Source organism: Pseudochaenichthys georgianus, chromosome 1 (genome assembly GCF_902827115.2).
Source record: "Pseudochaenichthys georgianus chromosome 1, fPseGeo1.2, whole genome shotgun sequence".
Taxonomy (NCBI): domain Eukaryota; kingdom Metazoa; phylum Chordata; class Actinopteri; order Perciformes; family Channichthyidae; genus Pseudochaenichthys; species Pseudochaenichthys georgianus.
This window is the reverse complement of record NC_047503.1, coordinates 45,948,545-45,968,513: the sequence shown is the minus strand read 5'-3', so window position 1 is coordinate 45,968,513 and position 19,969 is coordinate 45,948,545. Positions and strand designations below refer to the sequence as shown.

The following is a 19,969-nucleotide window of genomic DNA, read 5'->3' as shown; positions in this document are numbered from 1 at the left end:
AAGTACTCAGATCTTGTACTTGAGTAAAAGTAGAAGTACTCAGATCTTGTACTTGAGTAGAAGTACTCAGATCTTGTACTTGAGTAAAAGTAGAAGTACTCAGATCTTGTACTTGAGTAGAAGTACTCAGATCTTGTACTTGAGTAAAAGTAGAAGTACTCAGATCTTGTACTTGAGTAAAAGTAGAAGTACTCAGATCTTGCACTTGAGTAAAAGTAGAAGTACTCAGATCTTGCACTTGAGTAAAAGTAGAAGTACTCAGATCTTGCACTTGAGTAAAAGTAGAAGTACTCAGATCTTGTACTTGAGTAAAAGTAGAAGTACTCAGATCTTGTGCTTGAGTAAAAGTACTCAGATCTTGTACTTGAGTAAAAGTACTCAGATCTTGTACTTGAGTAAAAGTAGAAGTACTCAAATCTTGTGCTTGAGTAAAAGTAGAAGTACTCCGATCTTGTACTTGAGTAAAAGTAGAAGTACCAGAGTGTAGGAATACTCTGTTTCAGTAAAAGTCCTGCATTCAAAATGTTCCTCAAGTAAAAGTAGAAAGTATTCTCATCTAAATATAGTGAAAGACAGTAAAAGTAGTCGTTGTGCAGATTGGTCCACTTCAGAATAATAGGATATGTTTTATAATGATTGATCATGAAAGTGTTCTCAAAGCTGGTGAAGGAGCAGCTAGTCTGAATGGCTTTCATACCGAGTACTTCAAGTATGTTAGGTTTGATTACTTTTGTACAAATAAAAGTCCTGCATTCAAAACGTTCCTCAAGTGAAAGTAGAATCTGTAAAACGGTAAAAGCACCACGACGAGCCAGAAAGAGGACACACACGAGCTGACTCTTCACGCTTGGAGACCAGCACCAAGAGAAGACCCTGCTTCTGCGAGGAGCTGCCGGAGCGACTTTATTTACAGTTCACAAAATACAGGAGTCATCTTTAACAAGTTCCAGCGTTTCACATTAGTCGTCACCTGACGAGTTGCTCTGTGGTTCCCTTGCCAGGACACTTCACACGAGCAACAACACTCCGCGAATACTTTTCTGCGTACTCAAAGTAACCTTAGGGAGCATCCTTCCCGTCGCTTCCTACCAGAATGTTGGAGCGAAAACCTTTTAGTTTAGAATTTTTTAGCATTGAAAACTTAGTATGTGTTTATCTGTATTGCCTATATTTATATACATATATATATATACACGCTATATATTATGTACAATTTCATCCTCTTTATGGCTTAACAATGCAACATGTCCACCTGAGGATGTCTTTGCATTAGTTGTGCGTTGATGACGTACGGCGGCGAACTGAAGGCATGTGTCCAAGTCCTGTTGCTTCTCCATCTTAGAACGTATCCGCGTCCTTAGTTACAAATCATAAAGACCATCGCATCAACTGCTCGGATGCTGTGCCTTTAAAAAAATATATTAAACTAAACTGACCTTCAAAGCGTTTCATGACATTAGTTTTGCCTTTAGTTAGACATTATATTAGGCGAGTTGGAAGCACTAATGTTACTTTGAATGAACACATATGCTTTCAACCAGCCCGAACACAATACTTTAGAACATGTTAAATAAATGTGATTAAATTCAGCTTTTCTTTTATTTTAGGGAGTTGACAAACATTTTCCTAAAGCAAGCGTTTTCATCTGAAAGCAGCACGGACTCTTGAGGACGCAGCATTCTCCATAAAACTGGCATGTTGCTTTAGAACAAAAATCTAATTTCAACTTGAACCAGCATGAGTGTGTGTGTGTGTGTGTGTGTGTGTATCATATACAATCTGCAGCAGAAACATGTGTGTGTGGATTTGAAAGCACCTGGTGCAAAGAGGAGACGCCACGACATCACTCAAAGAAACCTTAAAACCCACCTTAAAAATGTTATGACAGTTTTGAGGTGAAATGGTCCGAGTCGCAGCAACACACACATTCATCCACACACACACACACACACACACACACACACACACACACACAAATAATCTCATGATTCCTCGTTTCCTTTCCTCTGCTCCAGCTCTCTGTACACCAGCACACTTATTCCAACACATTTCCTATTCCTGATGTTAGAACTTCCCGCTTCCTCTCAGTCGTGTAACGCTGGTGTCGGGCGCCCCCTGGTGGCCAGAAGGTAATATGGTGTCATACTTTCAAGAGGTGCAACGTGTGCAGTTTATGAAGAACTTTCGTTTCGTCTCTGAACCTAAAAGCACTCGTAGTAACTGTACGTTGAAAATGCCGACCTCTCGTACAGTGTAGGATGGAGGATAGACATTTGAAGTCAACACTTTCAAACAAAGCTCAAAGCGCACTTTAACCGTGTTTTGATCAAATCCGATGCACTTGAGTTCAGGGACGAATCAAACGGCACTAAAACATGTCCTAATTAAGATTTTCTATCACGGTGCCTTTTATGAATAATAAGCTTTTTGAAAGCCAGTACAGGAGTTTGTCAAGTTGTTAAAGCATCAGAAGTGAATGGGGCGTGTTCAGGACTTCCTGTGTGCCACTCGGAGACCCCTTTTAAACATTGGGTGCTTTAAGGACATTTCACACACTGATAAGGAAGTATTCCAGCTGCTTCTTTGCTTCAGAAAACAAATTAGGAGTGAGCTCGACGAATCTAAAACCCTGGAGCATTTAAAAGTTTAAGCCTCTTCGGTCCAGTGCCACGACCCGCTGCTGTCCCCGATGTTCATTTATCTCCGTCTCCCCGCAGCCGTCGCTCGTGCTGCCGCTTGGTGATGATGTATTTGAAGAACTCGTAGACGGACCAGCTGATGGCGGTAGACGGCATCTGATAGATAATCCTCGCTTGGACGCCTTTGAAAAACGCCGGCACGCCCCCCATCCTGTACACAGTCCGACACGCCTCGGTCAAACCGGAGATATGCCGACTCCCAGCGGCCGCTCCCACCGCTGCCGTCGCCGCCTCTGCCTGGATCACGTGGATAGCCTGAGCTTCCTGCGTGTTCAGCAGGGTTTTGCACACGTCCAGAGGCGTGGTGACGGCGGCCGCGATGGCTCCAGCGAGAGCTCCGGACACCACGTGAGAGGAAGGGTTGTACTGTCTGTGGGGGTTCAGGAGCTCCTGCAGGTACTCGTACGTCATGAAGTGAAGCGCCTGGAAGGGCACGTTCATGGTGAGCTGCGTGGTGTAGCTGCGGTAGAAAGCCGCCGGGCCGTCGTGTCGCCACAGGGAACCCATGCAGTGAAGAACGCCTCGATACGGAGAGTTGAACATCTGCATTCGCTGCTTCACCACTGCAGGGAGACGGGAGAGTTAGAAACCTTGACATGAACTCGTTGTAATAGGGGAGCACAGGGAGAGGGGAAATGTTATGTTGTTAAAACATATTTCTTTGGTGGATGTGCAGTAACATGTGGAGCCACAGGTGAGTCTGGAGCTCCCCCTAGTGTCCGGATGGTGCAACAACACCCTCAGAGAATGATTCCATAAGTGTCTTTGTAGAAAAAGGAACGTCACTTGGAGGACACCAGCAGGATGCCTTTGATGTTTCTCACACCTCAGGCCATCATGATTAGAATTGATTATTAACTTTCTCTCTGTGCTTTTATTTAAGTCGTTGGTATGTAAGCTGAGAAATACACAGATGTCTTGCTACATGATTAAGGTGAGAGTATTGTCACGGAGAGATGGGTGTTATATGCGCAGTAACTACTCTGAGACATTCGAGTACGTATGCGGGTGTATGTATGTTATGTCTGAATGTTAAAAAAGAAGACAATTCACGGTGCAGAACATAGTGTGCTTGTGAGGAAATAAGTAAAGCAGTGTTTTTACCTTCTGCTGGGTTCATGATGGCGTCGTGCAGCACGGTCGCCATGCAGCCCGCCGCTCCTACAGGGAAACAGTGGAGAGGAAGTTAGCGCCTGAAAAAACTCCGACATCGTCACCGAAAAGACATTCAGATTCATTTTGTGTGTGTATGCTTTTCTAACATTCATCCAACACGTTTTAACATTTCAAAAAATGAGGGAAGACTTGAAGAACTGTAGTGAACGAACACATCGGCAAAACATCCATAATAGAATTTGTGAAGTACAATCGTAGTCTCATTTATCCAGTCGTTCCAAAACGTCCCATTTCCCTATAGTGAGGGTTTTTAGTGTCGATGGGAAGAAGTGAGCCTGCAAACGGATACATGACACTTGTATTTTACTGAACGAACAGATTGTTTATAAATTAATTTTATATTTGTTTCAAGTGTCTTTCAGGCCACCGGTGCGTTATTGAGGAGACCGAGCGGTGCAAATGGTGCTGGGTCTGAGCCCCAGTATCTGGGCCGTTAGCTTTGGGCCGTTAGCTTTGGGCCGTTAGCTTTGGGCCGTTAGCTTTGGGCCGTTAGCTTTGGGTCGCCAATAAAGTGATTATTTTAACGTAGTTTTGTTGTTGAACGCAACTGCGATTCCCTTCAAATGCATCAAGACTTTTCTCTGTTTGTGGATTCTTCCTTCACCACAGGAGAACAATAACGTTGTTTCAACATTCAAGGTAAAACTGAGTACGTAACAGATACAAAAATAAAACATAACGAGTATTTCTTTAAGCAAGTGCCATAAAAGTAGTTGCTTGCATTTTGTCGGATGTGTAATTAAGTAGATTATCTGTTTCTACATCATTTAGAATCAGTAATATTTTTGTATATTAAATTTGATCAGGGCTCAACGCCAACTTTTAAAAGTGGTTGCCAGGCTGGCAACCAGGCATCAGCTTTTGGTTGCCAACACTGAAAATACGGTTGCCATTTTTAGCACCTTATATTTTAAATAATTAAGATACTATACAGTTATACATCAACTTAATAATGAACATGTGACACAAAAGAATGTTCAAATGCTTTACAATAAGTAATTAAGATAATTATCTGAAACCTAAGTGGTAGGAAACTTGTCCACCCTCAATGGCTGGTATACTAAATACCAGTGGTGCAGCTGTTGTCCTGTTCTTCACAGATCCCTCACAAAGGAATTGAGCAAGTCACTAGTTTATTTTTCATCTGTTGTCTCCCTTTCAAATGTGGGTTGTCTTGACCTCTGTGCTGACCTCTGTGCTGACCCCCACCATAGATCCACTGGCTGAAGACAGCATTGAAGTCTTGGATTGGCCAGACTCATACATTTCTAATGTTAAATAAATGAAAACCATTCAGTTAAGAATTACATATTAATTATTAATGCTGTCAATTACCTTTAATATGTCTAACTATATTTAACATGTGTTAACTTTTTATAGAAGTGATTATATTTTGATGCCAATATTTTCCTATGGTAAAGTTTCGTTTTGCACTTTTATTTTGGTAGTAATAAGATCGGGACTCTTATTTTGAAGGAACTTTTACCGGAAGTGAATGCACAACGAAGCAGAATGTACATATATTTCGCCTCTCAAGACTTTACACATTTCCCCTGTGCTTTTCGTTCGGGTTCATCTTGCGCTTTATCAGTTGAATCACTTTGAACATTCGTTTGAGATGTTGGCTGAACTTTTTACCCCACAGTCAAACAACTTAAATTTGCTTCGCCATTTTTTGTAAAACAAACACGCACGCGAGTAAACGTGCATCGCTTTCTGGCTCCGTAATCACACCAACGCACGTGCAACTTAAGTATCAGGTTCCGACTGGTCACAACAATAATTAAATATCACTCTTAATACAACAAATAATTAACATTTATCTATTTTGGGGTGCACATTTTGCTGTCCTTATTTCTTCATGCTAAAAAGTGGTTGCCACTGATGGCGGTGGTTGACATTTTTTCTGAATGGTTGCCAATGGCAACCGTTACTGTCGAGCCCTGACGTTACATTTTTGTATTATTGTTTTACGCATTCGAAATAAATCAAAATCAAATCATTTTAGGGGTTTTGCAAAATTTGAGCATTTTAGTTTAGTTGGTAGCCGCCTGATCTCTCCGTCCGTACTTTCCACAAACTGAAAGACTAATAAAGTCGACTTTGACTCACCGTTAGCGAAGTGGCTGTTGGCTCCGGGGTGAATGGCGTCGCTGAGCGAGAGCTTGATCTTCTCGTAGCAGGCGAAGTACAGAGCGTGCGCAGGCCCCGCCCCCACGGCCAGCACATTCACGCCTCTGATTGGCCGCCACACGCCCTCCGTCCGCACGATCTGCCGCAGCCCGTCCATCACGTTCCTGTAGCGAGCGCCGGGCTCCGGGTGGAGGCTCTGCATCCGAGTCTGAAGAGAGAGAGGGGGGGGACAGAGCGACATCAATACATTTGATATCTTTATTATTACAATTTTGTATTAGTGTGTGCTAGGGCTGTACCCGAATATCCGTTCGTTGGAGTACTATTCGGTTTTCAATTTCGTTATTCGGATATTCTTATTTTGCGGCTGCCAAATTGAATTTATTGAAATCTCTGTGCCTCTTCGGGGGGGGGGGGGGGGGGGGGTTGCCAACACTTAACCATAAACATTATTGTTTACTTTCTCCGTCTTTATATGTAGATATTACTTTTTCTCCGTTAATCTCCGTCACGTTGTTTCCATAGCAACAACAACAACTTCCTGTCAAGAGCGGTAACTCTCCTTCAAAATAAAAGCATGTCCATACAAAATAGGAAGCCAAGCCAAATTACACTTAAGACACAACTGCCACGAAAGTAACAAACGCAACGCGATATCCTTTTCAATTTCACAGAACACAAATTGGGTTACATTAACAAATAACTATAAAACAACAATACTGTAGAACAGGAGTCGGCAACCCCTGGCCACGCGGCACCGTAACCAGTACTCACAAGGAATAAGTGTGCAAAATATTTAAATTGTATTTTCGGATCCTGAACGAGACCGCCGCCAGAGCGAGTCTCTCCGTTACGCAACGCAGCCCCGCCCTCTCTATCTCCAGGTGACTTTCTGCCGCTTCCCTCCGTGGTGCCGGTCGTCTCACCGCAGAGGAAAGCACTTCACTAATGTCAGCACCCATAAGGAGCCGGACACATGCCGCAGTGTTTGCATGGCTGTGTCTTCAGTTGAAAGCCCAGTGGCGATCTGCTCATCGAAATAATAGCTACAAAGGGGCGGACTGGCCATCTGTGTGTTGAACTCTCTGTCGGCTCCCAGACCGTAGTCGAGGAGGGGACGGCTCTCCGTCGGCTCCCAGACCGTAGTCGAGGAGGGGACGGCTCTCTGTCGGCTCCCAGACCGTAGTCGAGGAGGGGACGGCTCTCTGTCGGCTCCCAGACCGTAGTTGAGGAGGGGATGACTCTCCGTCGGCTCCCAGGGCAGAAGCAACAAGCTTCAATAACCACTTTAGCTTAATGACTGGAGAGAGGCGAGCTCTTCTTGGGAGGCCGTTGCATTACACACACACACACACACACACACACACACACACACACACACACACACACACACACACACACACACACACACACACACACACACACACACACACACACACACACACACACACACACACACACACACACACACACACACACACACACACACACACACACACACACACACACACACACACACACACACACACACACACACACACACACACACACACACACACACACACACACACACACACACACACACACACACACACACACACACACACACACACACACACACACACACACACACACACACACACACACCGCTCCGAGGTGTGGTTACACTTTACCCGTCTCGATGCTCGTTGCCTAAAGTGGAATGAGAGTTTAGAATGTCAGGGCGACAACACGAGCTATTTGTCTAAACATGTATCCAAAGCGCTCCACATGCAGACGGAGGAATGCACCGGGTTCCACTGTCTCTCTAGCAGCTCTGTAGCCCCGTCCACGAGGAACGTTTCCACGTCAGGTGTTCTGTGTGCTAGCAGCAACACAGGGAGTTAACTCCATTATATAAACATGGGTTATGATGAGAGGGAACCTGAGTTATTTATTTAGTTAAAGTTTCAGCTATTCTGTTCACAGTTCTGTCTTCAGATTATTTAATATGATTTGTTAAAACATTGTTTCTTTTGATGTGAAATATTATGCATTTCATTTAAATAAAAAGCAATGTTAGTTTTGTTCACAATTAGTTTAGTTTTTTTTCTCCAAAAGAACCGATAAAAGACCGGACCGATAAGCGGTGTCGATAAAAGTAGTAGTACCGTTAAAACCTTAGCGATACCCATAACGTGTTAGTATTCATATATTGAGACCTGATTCCTTTTTGGGCTGAACTTTATCGGCTTAATAAGTCTCATATGTGCTCGTCAGAGGAAATCCACACGTTTAGATAAAGTGAAACGGTTAGAGAAGTGTGTAATGTACCTCTCGTGTGAAACAAGTGCCCTCTCTTGCACCAATATTATTTGTTTAACTTAAAGAAATGCAAAAGAGTATTATAACTTAAATAAATGGAGTGGTTTCCACATGGAGAGAAATACTGTGACAAGTGTGTTTATATCACGATAATACAGGTGGAGCTTACTTTAGAAATAAATATAACGTTTATTACAGAAATTGCTGAGAAACTTGACATAATACGACTTCATCTTTCTCTAAATTACTAAGATCAGGTTCGGGTCACGGCATCCAGTGAAACGAGATGCATCCATACCGAACCACACCTAATTACTCCCCTCTGTGTTTCCTTGATTTCTAGAAAAACACATTGTATTTCTCGCAGGACTCTTGATTCTAAGATGTGTTGCAACGTACTGTACCGCTTTCTACCGTAAATGACATTAAATAGGATTCATTTGCATGTTGACGTCCTTCTAAAGCTCCATCTTGGCACACAAACAACCCCCGCTGGACTGTAGCACACTGCTCACACTGTGAAAGACTTTCCAACGGGAGTTTCCATTTCCCAGACACGGGGGAAGCCACCCGCGCTCTGAATACTGAGTTACCCTCAATGCAATGAGGGCTTTTCCCTCATTGCATGTGATGGGAAGTTTGGGGATTGCGCAATCTTTGTACAGTCATGCACAGGTTCAATGGTGTGTGTGTGTGTGTGGCTGCATGTAGCAGCTGCGTGTGTGTAAACTGCCCCGCCCCCTCGCGGGGCAGAGAGATCTCTCGTCTGAATTGGAAAGATCAAAAATACTAAAGACACGCATTTTGAAGTCTTCTTGCGTGTTAGAAACGGCGCTGGCGACACTAAAACTGCAATATAATGTCTGTGTAGCAATAATACATATATTTTTTACATGTCTCCAGTACCGATAAAAAGACCGCTAACGTCGGAGCTTAACGGTACCACAGTCTTTAACGATTCAGCCCCGGGGCTCGGAACCCATCCCTAGTTACGTGTCCATGTTGCTTTCATCAAAACAAAGAAGTAGGGCTGAGCGATTAATCGTATTTTAATCGCAATTACGATTTTGGCGATTATTTTGCTTTGCTAGGTTGGGACAGTGCACGACAACATATTTGATCCAATTCATTTTAGTAGCTTGTGGAAGTGCGCTCCAAAATATTTGTTGATCTGGTTTACTGGTATTTATTATTTTTGATATTATTTATTTAAATGTTCATTTATTTTTGTACTGGTTCTTCAGTTGAATTATACGTTCAGGGTGATCAACAGTTAAAAAGATACTGTTCAAGTTATTATTTGTTTTAAAGTTCAATAAATGGATGTTTTCAAATGAATAATCGTGATATCAATTATTGACCAAAATAATCGTGATTATGATTTGTGCGATAGCCGAGCAGCCCTAGAGAAGGTATCTGACGCACCAGACGGTCAGTAGATGTGGAGATATGGCAGTAAACGGAGTATCTCTTGACCTATTATCTTTTTTGGCAAAGTACAGCAACTGAAGCCAGACTGGTGCTTTTGTTCCGCTAAAAGGCATCAAGAACGAGGAAGCTTTGACTCGCCCTTGTGACAAATTATGTTGTTCATTACCAACTATGACTAAGAGGGAATGCACACTTAAACTTCCGTATAAGCTGCACTTTGCTTGGTAACAAAAAGGTCAGGGGGCTCGATAGGAAGACAAAACAACGATACTAACGTCTGACGTTCGTCTATTTTCTTTGCAGTGAAATCAGAGTACACGCAGGAATCCTGAAGTCACATGGAAAACCTTTTAAGATCTTTTTAAAGACCCTTTCCATACATTTTAAGACCTCATCTCCACTTGGAGTTCTAACCGGTTACCATGGCGACACACTTTACCTCACATCGACTATATACAGTATTGATTGTCCTTCCTCCTCATCTTCCGACCATTTGGACGCACTGAAGCTATGGATGTTGTCCTTTAGTTACCAGACAACACGGTGCCTTTTATTTTAGGAAAGTCTGAGAAATTAAACATCCGCATAGCAATCACAATATACAAAGTGTTATATTCCAGCTTCATTACACGGTGCGCCTTCGATAGCAAATCAGACTGGGACATGACGTTAATATGACATGCATCCTTACAGACGTCATAGTCACATCAATTTGAACGTATTAACCTGTATCTTTCCAATTCTGATTACATGTAGTGTTTTCTGTCGAGTAATGTTCTTCAAATAGCTGTTTTGTGAGGTACAGGAGGCGTGTGGCGCAGTGGGTAGAGCGTAGGTGTTCGGGATCAGGGGGGCACAGGTTCAAATCCCACTGCGGTCAGCATGTCGTTGTGTCCCTGAGACACTTCACCCCAAATGGCTCCCGTGGGGATTGCCCACACATTGAGTATGTTAGTCGCTTTGGATAAAAGCGTCTAACAAGTAATGTTATGTCAGTGTTTCCCCTATATACAAATAAAATCTTTTTTTTTTTTTTAAATTAAAATAAAAAGTGGCGACCCTTTTTCATTTTTGATTGTTTGTTATGTGGATTTGTCGTATTTGTGTTACTGTATGTTCAATAAAGGTGTATTTTTGCTAAATGTTGAGACATTGCCACTGTATGTACTAGGCAGGGCCGATTTTTGGTATAGGGCACCAGATGTGGGGGGCGCTGCGCTGGTAGCTCTGGGAGGGAAAAAACATTTGACCACTGGCGCTCATCCTAATTTTCGGCAACATTCATAATTAAGTAAATGTAACACCCTTTTCACCCCGGTTACACTTTCCATTTGCCCTGTACGATAGGCGCTGTAAGTGATGAAAGTGGGGGATGTTGGCTTATCAGGCGCCTGCAGCTCACAGCCAAAGTGCGAGCGTGGGAGCGAGAGAGAGAGGGCGCACCGGTACCGGCGCTGTTGTTATTAGAATCTGGTGCTAGCTGCGCTAACGGATATAAGAAGTAGATGTTTCTACAACCAGGGTGGAGGAGAGCTCTCCTGTCAGACTGAGAGGCTCAGTGAGGTAAAGGAATCAGTGTTTAGATAGTTCATTTCAAGTTATCTCAGTGGGTCTCAAACGTTTTGACCACAAATTATGTAAACACATATTTCCAAGGCTCTCCTTTATAATTATTAGGATAAATAAAAACAGGTTTGAAATCATTCCAATGTATACTATAGGACAGTAAACCAAAAATATCGTTTAAAGTTGGAGAGATACAAAAATATGCATAAATAAATGTTAACTAGGTCAAATAAGATATGAATGAACAACAAAAATAAAATAAGTGACATGTATTTGTTATTGGCTATGGTGGGTTATTGGTTATGTTCACATAGTTATTTGATTATTAAAATGTAAACCGATCTTTTTCATATGGGTGTTTTAGAGTTGTACCCCCTAGATCAGGTCTCTAGTAATTGTGTGCTCAAAGTGCACCAGATTGAAACATTTTACTTTAAAATGTTAAAAAAAAAAAAATCTTCCCTGGGGGCATACCCTCGGACCCCCCTAGAGGATGTGACGTCCACCCCCCAATTAAAACAAGCTCATACAATACTGAATACATTTGAAGCTATTTTGACGGATATGACCTATGTCAACAAGTTTCTGTTTTTTGTAGTGTATTTGCCTTTTTCATTTATTCTTTACATATAAAATCTAGGGCAGCAAATGAGCTAGAACCGGCCCTGGTACTAGGCCTCAAGAGCCTTTCTTGTGCTGACACATAGAAACAAATTGGCGGGGCGCACTTCGCACACACTAAAAAAATTCCACTATTATACTGTGCCTTAGCACCGCTGCTATGACTCCATCCTAGGGGAAACACTGGAACATCACGCCTGCTGGATAATTGATTAAAACGTTAAACCCTACACTATGAAAAGGACATCTAGTTGAAATGTTAAAGAGCTTTTCGTCAGGCATTACACTTAAAAATGCCCTTTAATAGAGTGTGTTTGTGTCTTTTCACTTCCTTTATCTAATAGTAGTAATGGGGAAGTGTAACCCAGGAATAGTCCGTCGTATACTTTGACTTTTTGGTTTGGTCAAAGATGCAAAATTAATTAACGTTAAGCCCGATAAGACCAGGAGAACACGTCTTTTGGTTCATATTATTAAAGTAAAAACCTCCGAGCAAAAAGGAACCCGTGTCTGAAATGATCGGAAGGAATAGAACAGAAGAGAACCGTGTTGTCTTTGAAGGAACAGGAAACTAAGATTGTGAAAATAAAGAACTCTTGAGGAAGTGAACATTACTGGAATATAAAAAAGGGATCTTGAAGACGTACTTCTACAAATATTTGCAATGCACTTCCTCCTCGCACCTCGCCTTTATGGCGGAAACCATCTCGACTGAAGGGGAAGAGAAAAGTTAAGACGCATTTAAAAAGAAAGGCCATTAAAAATCTACAAAGAATTCAATCGGATTAGCGTCGGACACCGCCCTGTAAACGAGAGGCGATCAGGTTCAAAGGGTTTTGCCAAAAGGAGAAACGTAATGAACTCGAGGAGATTATACGGAAGGTTTTTTTAGAGAACACAAAGCTTTGTTTCATTCACTGGAGCTCAGGGAACCCCCTAAAGAAATGTGTTCTTCCTCCTCTGGTTCAACACCAGGAACTCAATGACCGTCAGGATAAAGAGCACTGATGTGCCAACATACAGAAGAAACACAGGTACTAATACATCTGAATAAAGTATTGTTGTGCTGCCCAAACTTATCTCGTGCCCTCATTGGTCATGTGCGCGTTCGTGTGTGTTGGGGGAGGGGCTCTGTGAGGAAGTGGCAGATTTTCTCCGGTTGTGTATTTTCAAATTCTATCGATCTCGAGCCGGTTTCTCAAACTTACCTACCCCACCTTTAACTTTGCCTACTTTCTTTTTTTTTTAAATCACATGTCCTGCGATGCAGAGATGGGGACTCGAGTCTGCGACTCGGACTCGAGTCGCACTTAAGTAGGGTTGGGTACCGAGAACCGGTTCCGGTTTGGAACCGGTTCCAACATTTAGATTCCAACGGCATCATTTAGAAATGTGAATTTCGGTTCCGCTTTTCGATTCCTGAGGAAATGTTTCTCGCCGCTCTCCGTAGCCTACTGCATGACTGCAGCGGGGCGGGACATTTCCTACAGCGTAACCTGAGACCAGGGCCGGCCCGTTGCACTGGCGTTATAGATGTTCGCCTAGGGCGTCAGATCTGTGGAGGCGCTGACAGCTCTGGGAGGGAAAACAAATGTTTTGACCGTTGGTGCTCATCCTAATTTTCGGCCTTGATGTAACAACATTCATAATTAAGTAAATGTAACACCCTTTTCATCCCGGCTACACGTTTCATTCACCCTGTACGATGGATGCTGCAAGTGATGAAAATGGGGGATGTTGGCTTATCTGGCAACCGCAGCTCACAGCCAACGTGCGAGTGAGCGTGGGAGAAAGGGAGGGCACTGTTGTTATTAGCATCTGGTGCTAGCTGCTCTAACGGAAGAAGAAGATGTTTCTACAATGATGTGGAGGGAGAGTCCTCTCCAGTCAGACTGAGGCTGATAGCTTCAGCTCAGTGAGGTAAAGGACTCTCAGTGTTTAGATAGTTCACTTTAGTCTAAGTTATCTCAGTGGGTCTCAAACGGCTTGATCACAATTTATGTAAACACATATTTCCAAGGCTCTCCTTTATAATTATTGGGATAAAACAGGTTTGAAATCATTCCAATGTATACTATAGGACAGTAAACCAGACATATCGTTTTAAACTGGAGAGATACAAAAAATATGCATAAATAAAATAGTAAAATAAGATATGAATGAACGACAAAAATAAAATACGTTACATGTATTTGTTATTAGCTATGGTAGGTTACTGGTTATGCTCACATACTTATTTAATTATTCAAATGTGAACCGATCTTTTTCATATGGGTGTTTGGAGTTGTACCCCCTAGATCTAGATCTAGTCTCTAGTAATTCTGCGTGTGCACCAGATTGAAGCATTTTACTTCAAAATGTTCAAACCTTTCTTCCCGGTATGCCTGAGAGGCAGATATGCTGGTTTTTCTCAACAAGAACTGTTCTTTAAAAGTTGGACTGTTGCACTGTTGTAGCTTCAGTGGTTCTCAGGTTAAAGTTACATAGCAGTGAATATAAACAGACTGATTAATGTGAATATTACTGTAAACTAACCTGTGTAAAAGTTTCTCGAATAAATGTAATTTTTTTGGTGGAAGAAGCATGTGTCATTTTTTTACCCTGCCCCTCAAAGAACTGGAATCGAGAACCGTTAAGAACCGGAATCGAAAAGTAGAATCGGAATCGTGGAAATTCAAACGATACCCAACCCTACACTTAAGTCGCACACACAGAGACTTCAGACTTGACTTGGACTCGTGACCAAAAGACTTCAGACTCGACTTGGACTCGTGTGTTGGGACTCGTGAACAATCATTGTGTTTTCTATTTTTGGCGTATTAAAGGTGGGGTAGGTACATTTGAGAGAAACCGGCTCGAGATCGCTAGAATTTGAAAATACACAACCGGCTAGAGGCTGCTACTTCCTTATAGAGCCCGCCTCCTCCAACACACACGAACGCGCACATGACCAATGAGGGCACGAGATAAATGTGTGCCCAGATGGAAGGCTGACAGGCAGGTAGGCCATCCAGTTACTTTAGCCGGGCTCATTACGCAGACGTGCGCGCCTCTGTTACTACCTCGTAGTAACACCATGGCGACCGGCGGCACACCTGCGGCTGTACCGCTTGTAATTAGGTTCAACTACAAACACTTCGAACAAAACGCTGGCGGCACCAACAAAAGGAGCGCACACTGCAAAGTCTGCAATATCAAAATCAAGGATGCTGGCGCAGCAATGTCGGATTTCATCAGGCACTTGAAAACTCACCCGGAGAGGTCAGTCACATTAACGCATGGACGGTTAGCAAACATGTTTAGCTCAGCATCAGCTACGTAATGCTAACTTAGCTTGCTGCTAGCTTTGTAACTGAATATTTGAAGAGATGAGTGAATTGCTTGTCACACTTGTTTGAGTTGAGTGGCGTTGACATCCAACTCTTGACATGACATAAAAAAGGTCGGTAACGTTAATCATTACCCGCTTTTAAGTACTTTTAACAGTTTCCCTGCGGGGGATTAATAAAGTATTTGTGATACTGATTTCTGATTCTGAAGTGTTTTGCTTATGAGTTGTTTGCATTTAGCTAAAGTGTGATGTTTTTCCTCATATTGCAATAGCCTGTTTAAAGTGATCATATAACAAACAACTAGTCAGTGCTGATACTGTATGCTCATAGATATAGGAGTGATAATAACACAGTAAGTGCTTTGAACTTCGTAGATATAGCTGTGCAGTATTCTTAACAGACTGGATAGCAGCAGACAATAGAAGGCTTATTACAACCAGAAGAGACATGAGACTTTTATTCGTTAGAGACTTGAGACTTGACTTGGACTCGTGACCAAAGACTTGAGACTTGACTTGGACTTGCAAAAAAAAGACTTGTGAACATCTCTGGTGCACCGTAATCTGTTGTTTTAATTTCACAGTGAATTGTGTTTCTCAATTGGTGACCGGGGAACGGTCTTTGTTTTGCACGACAGGAAACAAATATAAACCAACAGAAATAAGCAGATCGCTTTCACCAAGAGTATCCCCCTGTTCTCAATTATTTCCATTTGAACAAGCTCTTCAATTTCTGTTGTTGCTTTTCGAGAAATACTGTCGACCTACACCACACTCAATCTAGTACGCATCAGAACATATTTGAATGTACTTAATCTCTTATCCAGTGTAAGCACGCTACATAGTCTTCTTTAGGAAATAGAAATAGTATGTAATGTGCAACTCAAATACAGTCAGAAACTAATGAGCACAGAAGGCTTAAAAAGGTCAAATTTCAGATAACAGGATATTCAGACGCACATTCGTGATAATAAATCCCAATTCTCTCAACGCAAGACCTAGAAGACGGTGTCCACTCTTCTGTTGGTACGGTTCCGTTTTACCTTAATGATTTATATGGATGGGTAGTCTTCACAGTGTGTACTTATGTCATATGTTTAGAGCAGGGGTGTCAAAATCAAGGCCCGGGACTTCATTTTATGTGGCCCCACAAGAGCTTGCAAAGAATATAATATGTTTATTATACGGTTACATGAACTACATGTCCCACAATGCATCTCGAATTTGACTTATTTCTCAGAATTTGCCTTTTTTTTTATCTTCAAAATAAGCCTTTTTCTTAGAATGTTACTTTTTCTTTCATTTCACTTCTTTTTTTCTCCAGAATTTGGCTTTTCTTTTCAAATCATTTTGTTCTCACTGAAGAGACTTGCAATTATTTGCCCTAGACTTCTGCTCTCAGACGCAGTTAATTATGAAGTTATTACCGTATCCGATAAAAATCCAATGCAGAGGCAATAATGTAATATAAAACATTATTTAATACATATAAATGTATATTTTATATAGTCTTAAAGTTACAACCGGCCCTTTGAGTACAACCATAATGCTAATGTGGCCCGAGATGAAATTAAGTTTGACACCCCTGGTTTAGAGTAACAAATACACAGACTTATACAAGACTGACTGATAAGACAACTGTGTTCAATGTCTGCCAAGCCAGTATGTGTGTTATTTACAAGAATTCCTTCACTTGTATGATACAGATTGACCGTCTACTGACTACCCATCTGTGTTAATCATTTACTATTTTCATCTTTTTACATGGACTTTCCACATGACTGGCTCAAATACCTTTTGACACAGTGATGAAATACAAACTTCTACGATACATATATTCTGTTAGTTAAAATAACCTATACTAATTTGTTTTAAATGTGGAACGTCTGATAACTCCTATTCCTTAAAGGAAATCTTTGTTATTTCAGTATTGGCCAAAGCGTGTCCTACGAATATTTACATGAATTAGTAGGACGATTATCATACCATAACAACAACAATATCTGTAGAAAACTTGAGTTACAAAGCTATTTCCAACTTATCTTAGAAGAGTGAAAACGTGTTGGGGTTAGATTCAGTGGTATAAAGTAATTAAGTACATTTACCAAGTAATATGTTGAGGTACTTTACTTGAGTATTTCCATTCCCTGCTACGTTGTACTTCTACTTCATGGCATTACAATTAGCTGCAGCTCTACCCACTTTGATAACACTAATGCATAAATAATAAGAACCCAAACACGTCATATATATTATTCTAAAATGGGCCAATCTCTTTAATTGGTACTTTTACTTTTGGTCCTTTAAATATATTTGGATGCCAATACAAAATATATTTGGTAGCACTTTGATTGCAGGACTTTTACTTGTCACAGAGTATGTTGAAACTGTTGTACATCCACTTTAACTTAAGCACAAGACCGGAGTACTTCTTCCACCCTTAGATTTATGATTCCACGTTAAAACCAAAAGGTGACATGTAAGTTTAGGGGGTGTCCGATAATGGATCCACCACTGCTTTAGCTAGTAGACTACACATGTAGCATTGTAGCTAAGTGAGACTAGAAGCCAATGTCACATCGTTATTTTTACATAACATGACAACAGAAAACGCTGTACTTTGGTAAACACACCCACGTCATTCCATCTTCTGTTTGAGCTATTTTTTGTAATATAACTTGCTGTTCATGTAATTTTAGTTAGTTAACTGACCTCTGATAACAAGGTTACCCCCCGTTAGCTTGAAGGCAAACGTTATTCAAGCTCAGCCTTATATTGCGGCCTACTGTGGGTTTAACGCCGGCCGTTGAAGCCGATTTAAATTAATGACCGTTGTGGCCAAATGGTGGTACTACAACTGCCGTGACGTCATTTTGGCCCAAAAAGACATTTCCCATTGACTTGTATTGGAAAAGAGACGTCTGTAAATATGCGTATAATTTTTTTGGAGTTATATAAACTTACCAGTACGAACTCTTGTAACGCATTTATTTAAATCATTAGGGTTTTAAAGTTGTACAATGTGCTAAAACCTGAATCCCGAGTTATTTTCTCTCTTCATTCATTTCACTGAGCCGAGAGCTGGAGATAAGAGGCGGGGCTTAAGAAAATCTCAACTACGCATGCTCTATGGGCCTACATACGGGTACTTTGGAAGACTATTTTTGGCTTCATGCACCACTTAGCAACTGTCATGTATCCCCAGTTCTCTTTAACATCCATGGTTTAAATAACCAGTGACTGGGTTAAATGTGACCAAATCTAAGCCTGCACAAGAAGGAGGAATGTTGTATATATATATATATATTAGTTGCATTACCTTGACACAGTCGATGGGGTACATAAGGCAATGCTCCATGATTCCAGCCACGGATCCAGCCAGCATGTGTGTGCTGGTAGCGGATCCCTGAGGAAGCCCTTCATAGTCTATTTCTGGCTCCACGGAGGTCTCCACACGATGCACAACTGGGGTAAAGTCCGGTTCCCCTGGCATTCTCGGTGAAAGAGAGCCGACAAATCCCCCCGTGGCGTCCAGCAGTCTGTTGCCCATCCATCGAAACTCTGCCCCGGCTGCAGCGCTCGAAACCCGGCTGTCGACGCCTGGTGTTTCCATGGCGGTTCTCCGGGATACAAACGCCTCCGCTTCCATTTCTGGTGGTGGAAAAGAGTATAGTCCGCCGCTTAAAGTGGGTTAAAATCGAGGAGTCCTAGCGACCCGCCGGGTGGTGTGAAGTCTTCCCGGCTGTATAATGTATCCGCCCGGCCGGAGAACGTTCTTGGCGGGTCGCTATTACTGCGCGGCGGGCAGCTGTGGAGGGTTGGGAAACCGGGAGTAGAGGCAGAAGGGTTTGTCACACTCAAGGACGAAGCTGATTGGTCAGGCTGCCTGTCAATAAAATATGTGTTAATTGATTGGCTACTTCTGTCTTAGAAGAGGCGGGTTGATACAGAGGGCGGAGAGATCTGTAACAATCAAAGCCTAAGCTGATTGGACACGGCTGCCTGTCAATCAAAGATCTGTTATTTGATTGGCTACTTCTGTCCAATAAAGAGGCGGGTTGATCGAGAGGGTGGGGTTTTAAAAGGAAGGTTTTCTTACGCTCAAAGCCGAAGCTGATTGGACAAGCCGAGTGTCGATCATTGATATTTCCTTTGATAGGCCACTTCTAAAAAAGAGGGCGGGTAGATACAGAGGGCGGTGTTTCAGCGTAAATGGGTGGAGACGATTTTATAACAGCAGGAGGTCACATGTGATTCCGGGAAGGATGTTAAACAGGACGTCCGAAATTGGAATTGTGACCATAACAAAGCGAATTACAAGTGTATTAAATTGACGGGATGGATCATTGAGTGTTCTTGCATTTTAATGTGTGAGTTTGTTGTACCTCGGGACTGTGGGAAACAGTATTGTGATCTTTCTGTGTGTACACACATATGTTGAGATTGACTATAACCTTGACTTTGATTGGGTGCAGCAATTATGAAGACACAACGAACTGCTTTGATATCTCAAAGGCTTTAGTGTGCACCATAGCTAAAGGGATTTTTTTGGGCAATTAAAACATCTTCCAAGGCTCATCCAACAATGCAATAATATACTGAGGACATATTAAAAAATAAAGACATTAAATAGGGCAGTACAAAAGTGCAAGAGACATAACGGTGGAAGTGAAATCGAGAAATAAGAAAAATTATTTGCATTAATACA

General features: G+C 42.0%; 1 protein-coding gene across 1 annotated transcript; it reads right to left on the bottom strand.

Moving 5' to 3' along the window:
- Positions 1 to 834: 834 nt before the first annotated feature.
- LOC117451072 (mitoferrin-2-like) lies at positions 835 to 19,155 on the bottom strand. Its single transcript, XM_034089175.2, has 4 exons — positions 18,581 to 19,155; positions 5,988 to 6,216; positions 3,804 to 3,860; positions 835 to 3,262 (listed from the first exon to the last, which is right to left on the bottom strand). The coding sequence occupies exons 1-4, from the start codon at positions 18,908 to 18,910 to the stop codon at positions 2,694 to 2,696; spliced, it is 1,185 nt and encodes a 394-aa protein (XP_033945066.1). The 5' UTR covers positions 18,911 to 19,155; the 3' UTR covers positions 835 to 2,693.
- Between the last annotated feature and the right edge of the window lie 814 nt (positions 19,156 to 19,969).

What these genes read in the sequence shown, in the direction of transcription:
- LOC117451072 (XM_034089175.2), bottom strand. Translation starts at nt 18,910, where the DNA reads ATGGAAGCGGAGGCGTTTGTATCCCGGAGAACCGCCATGGAAACACCA. An exon ending in CAACAGCCACTTCGCTAACG is followed by an intron (nt 3,861 to 5,987) that starts GTGAGTCAAAGT and finishes GTTTCCCTGTAG; the next exon opens with GAGCGGCGGGCTGCATGGCG. An exon ending in CATCATGAACCCAGCAGAAG is followed by an intron (nt 3,263 to 3,803) that starts GTAAAAACACTG and finishes GTCTCCCTGCAG; the next exon opens with TGGTGAAGCAGCGAATGCAG.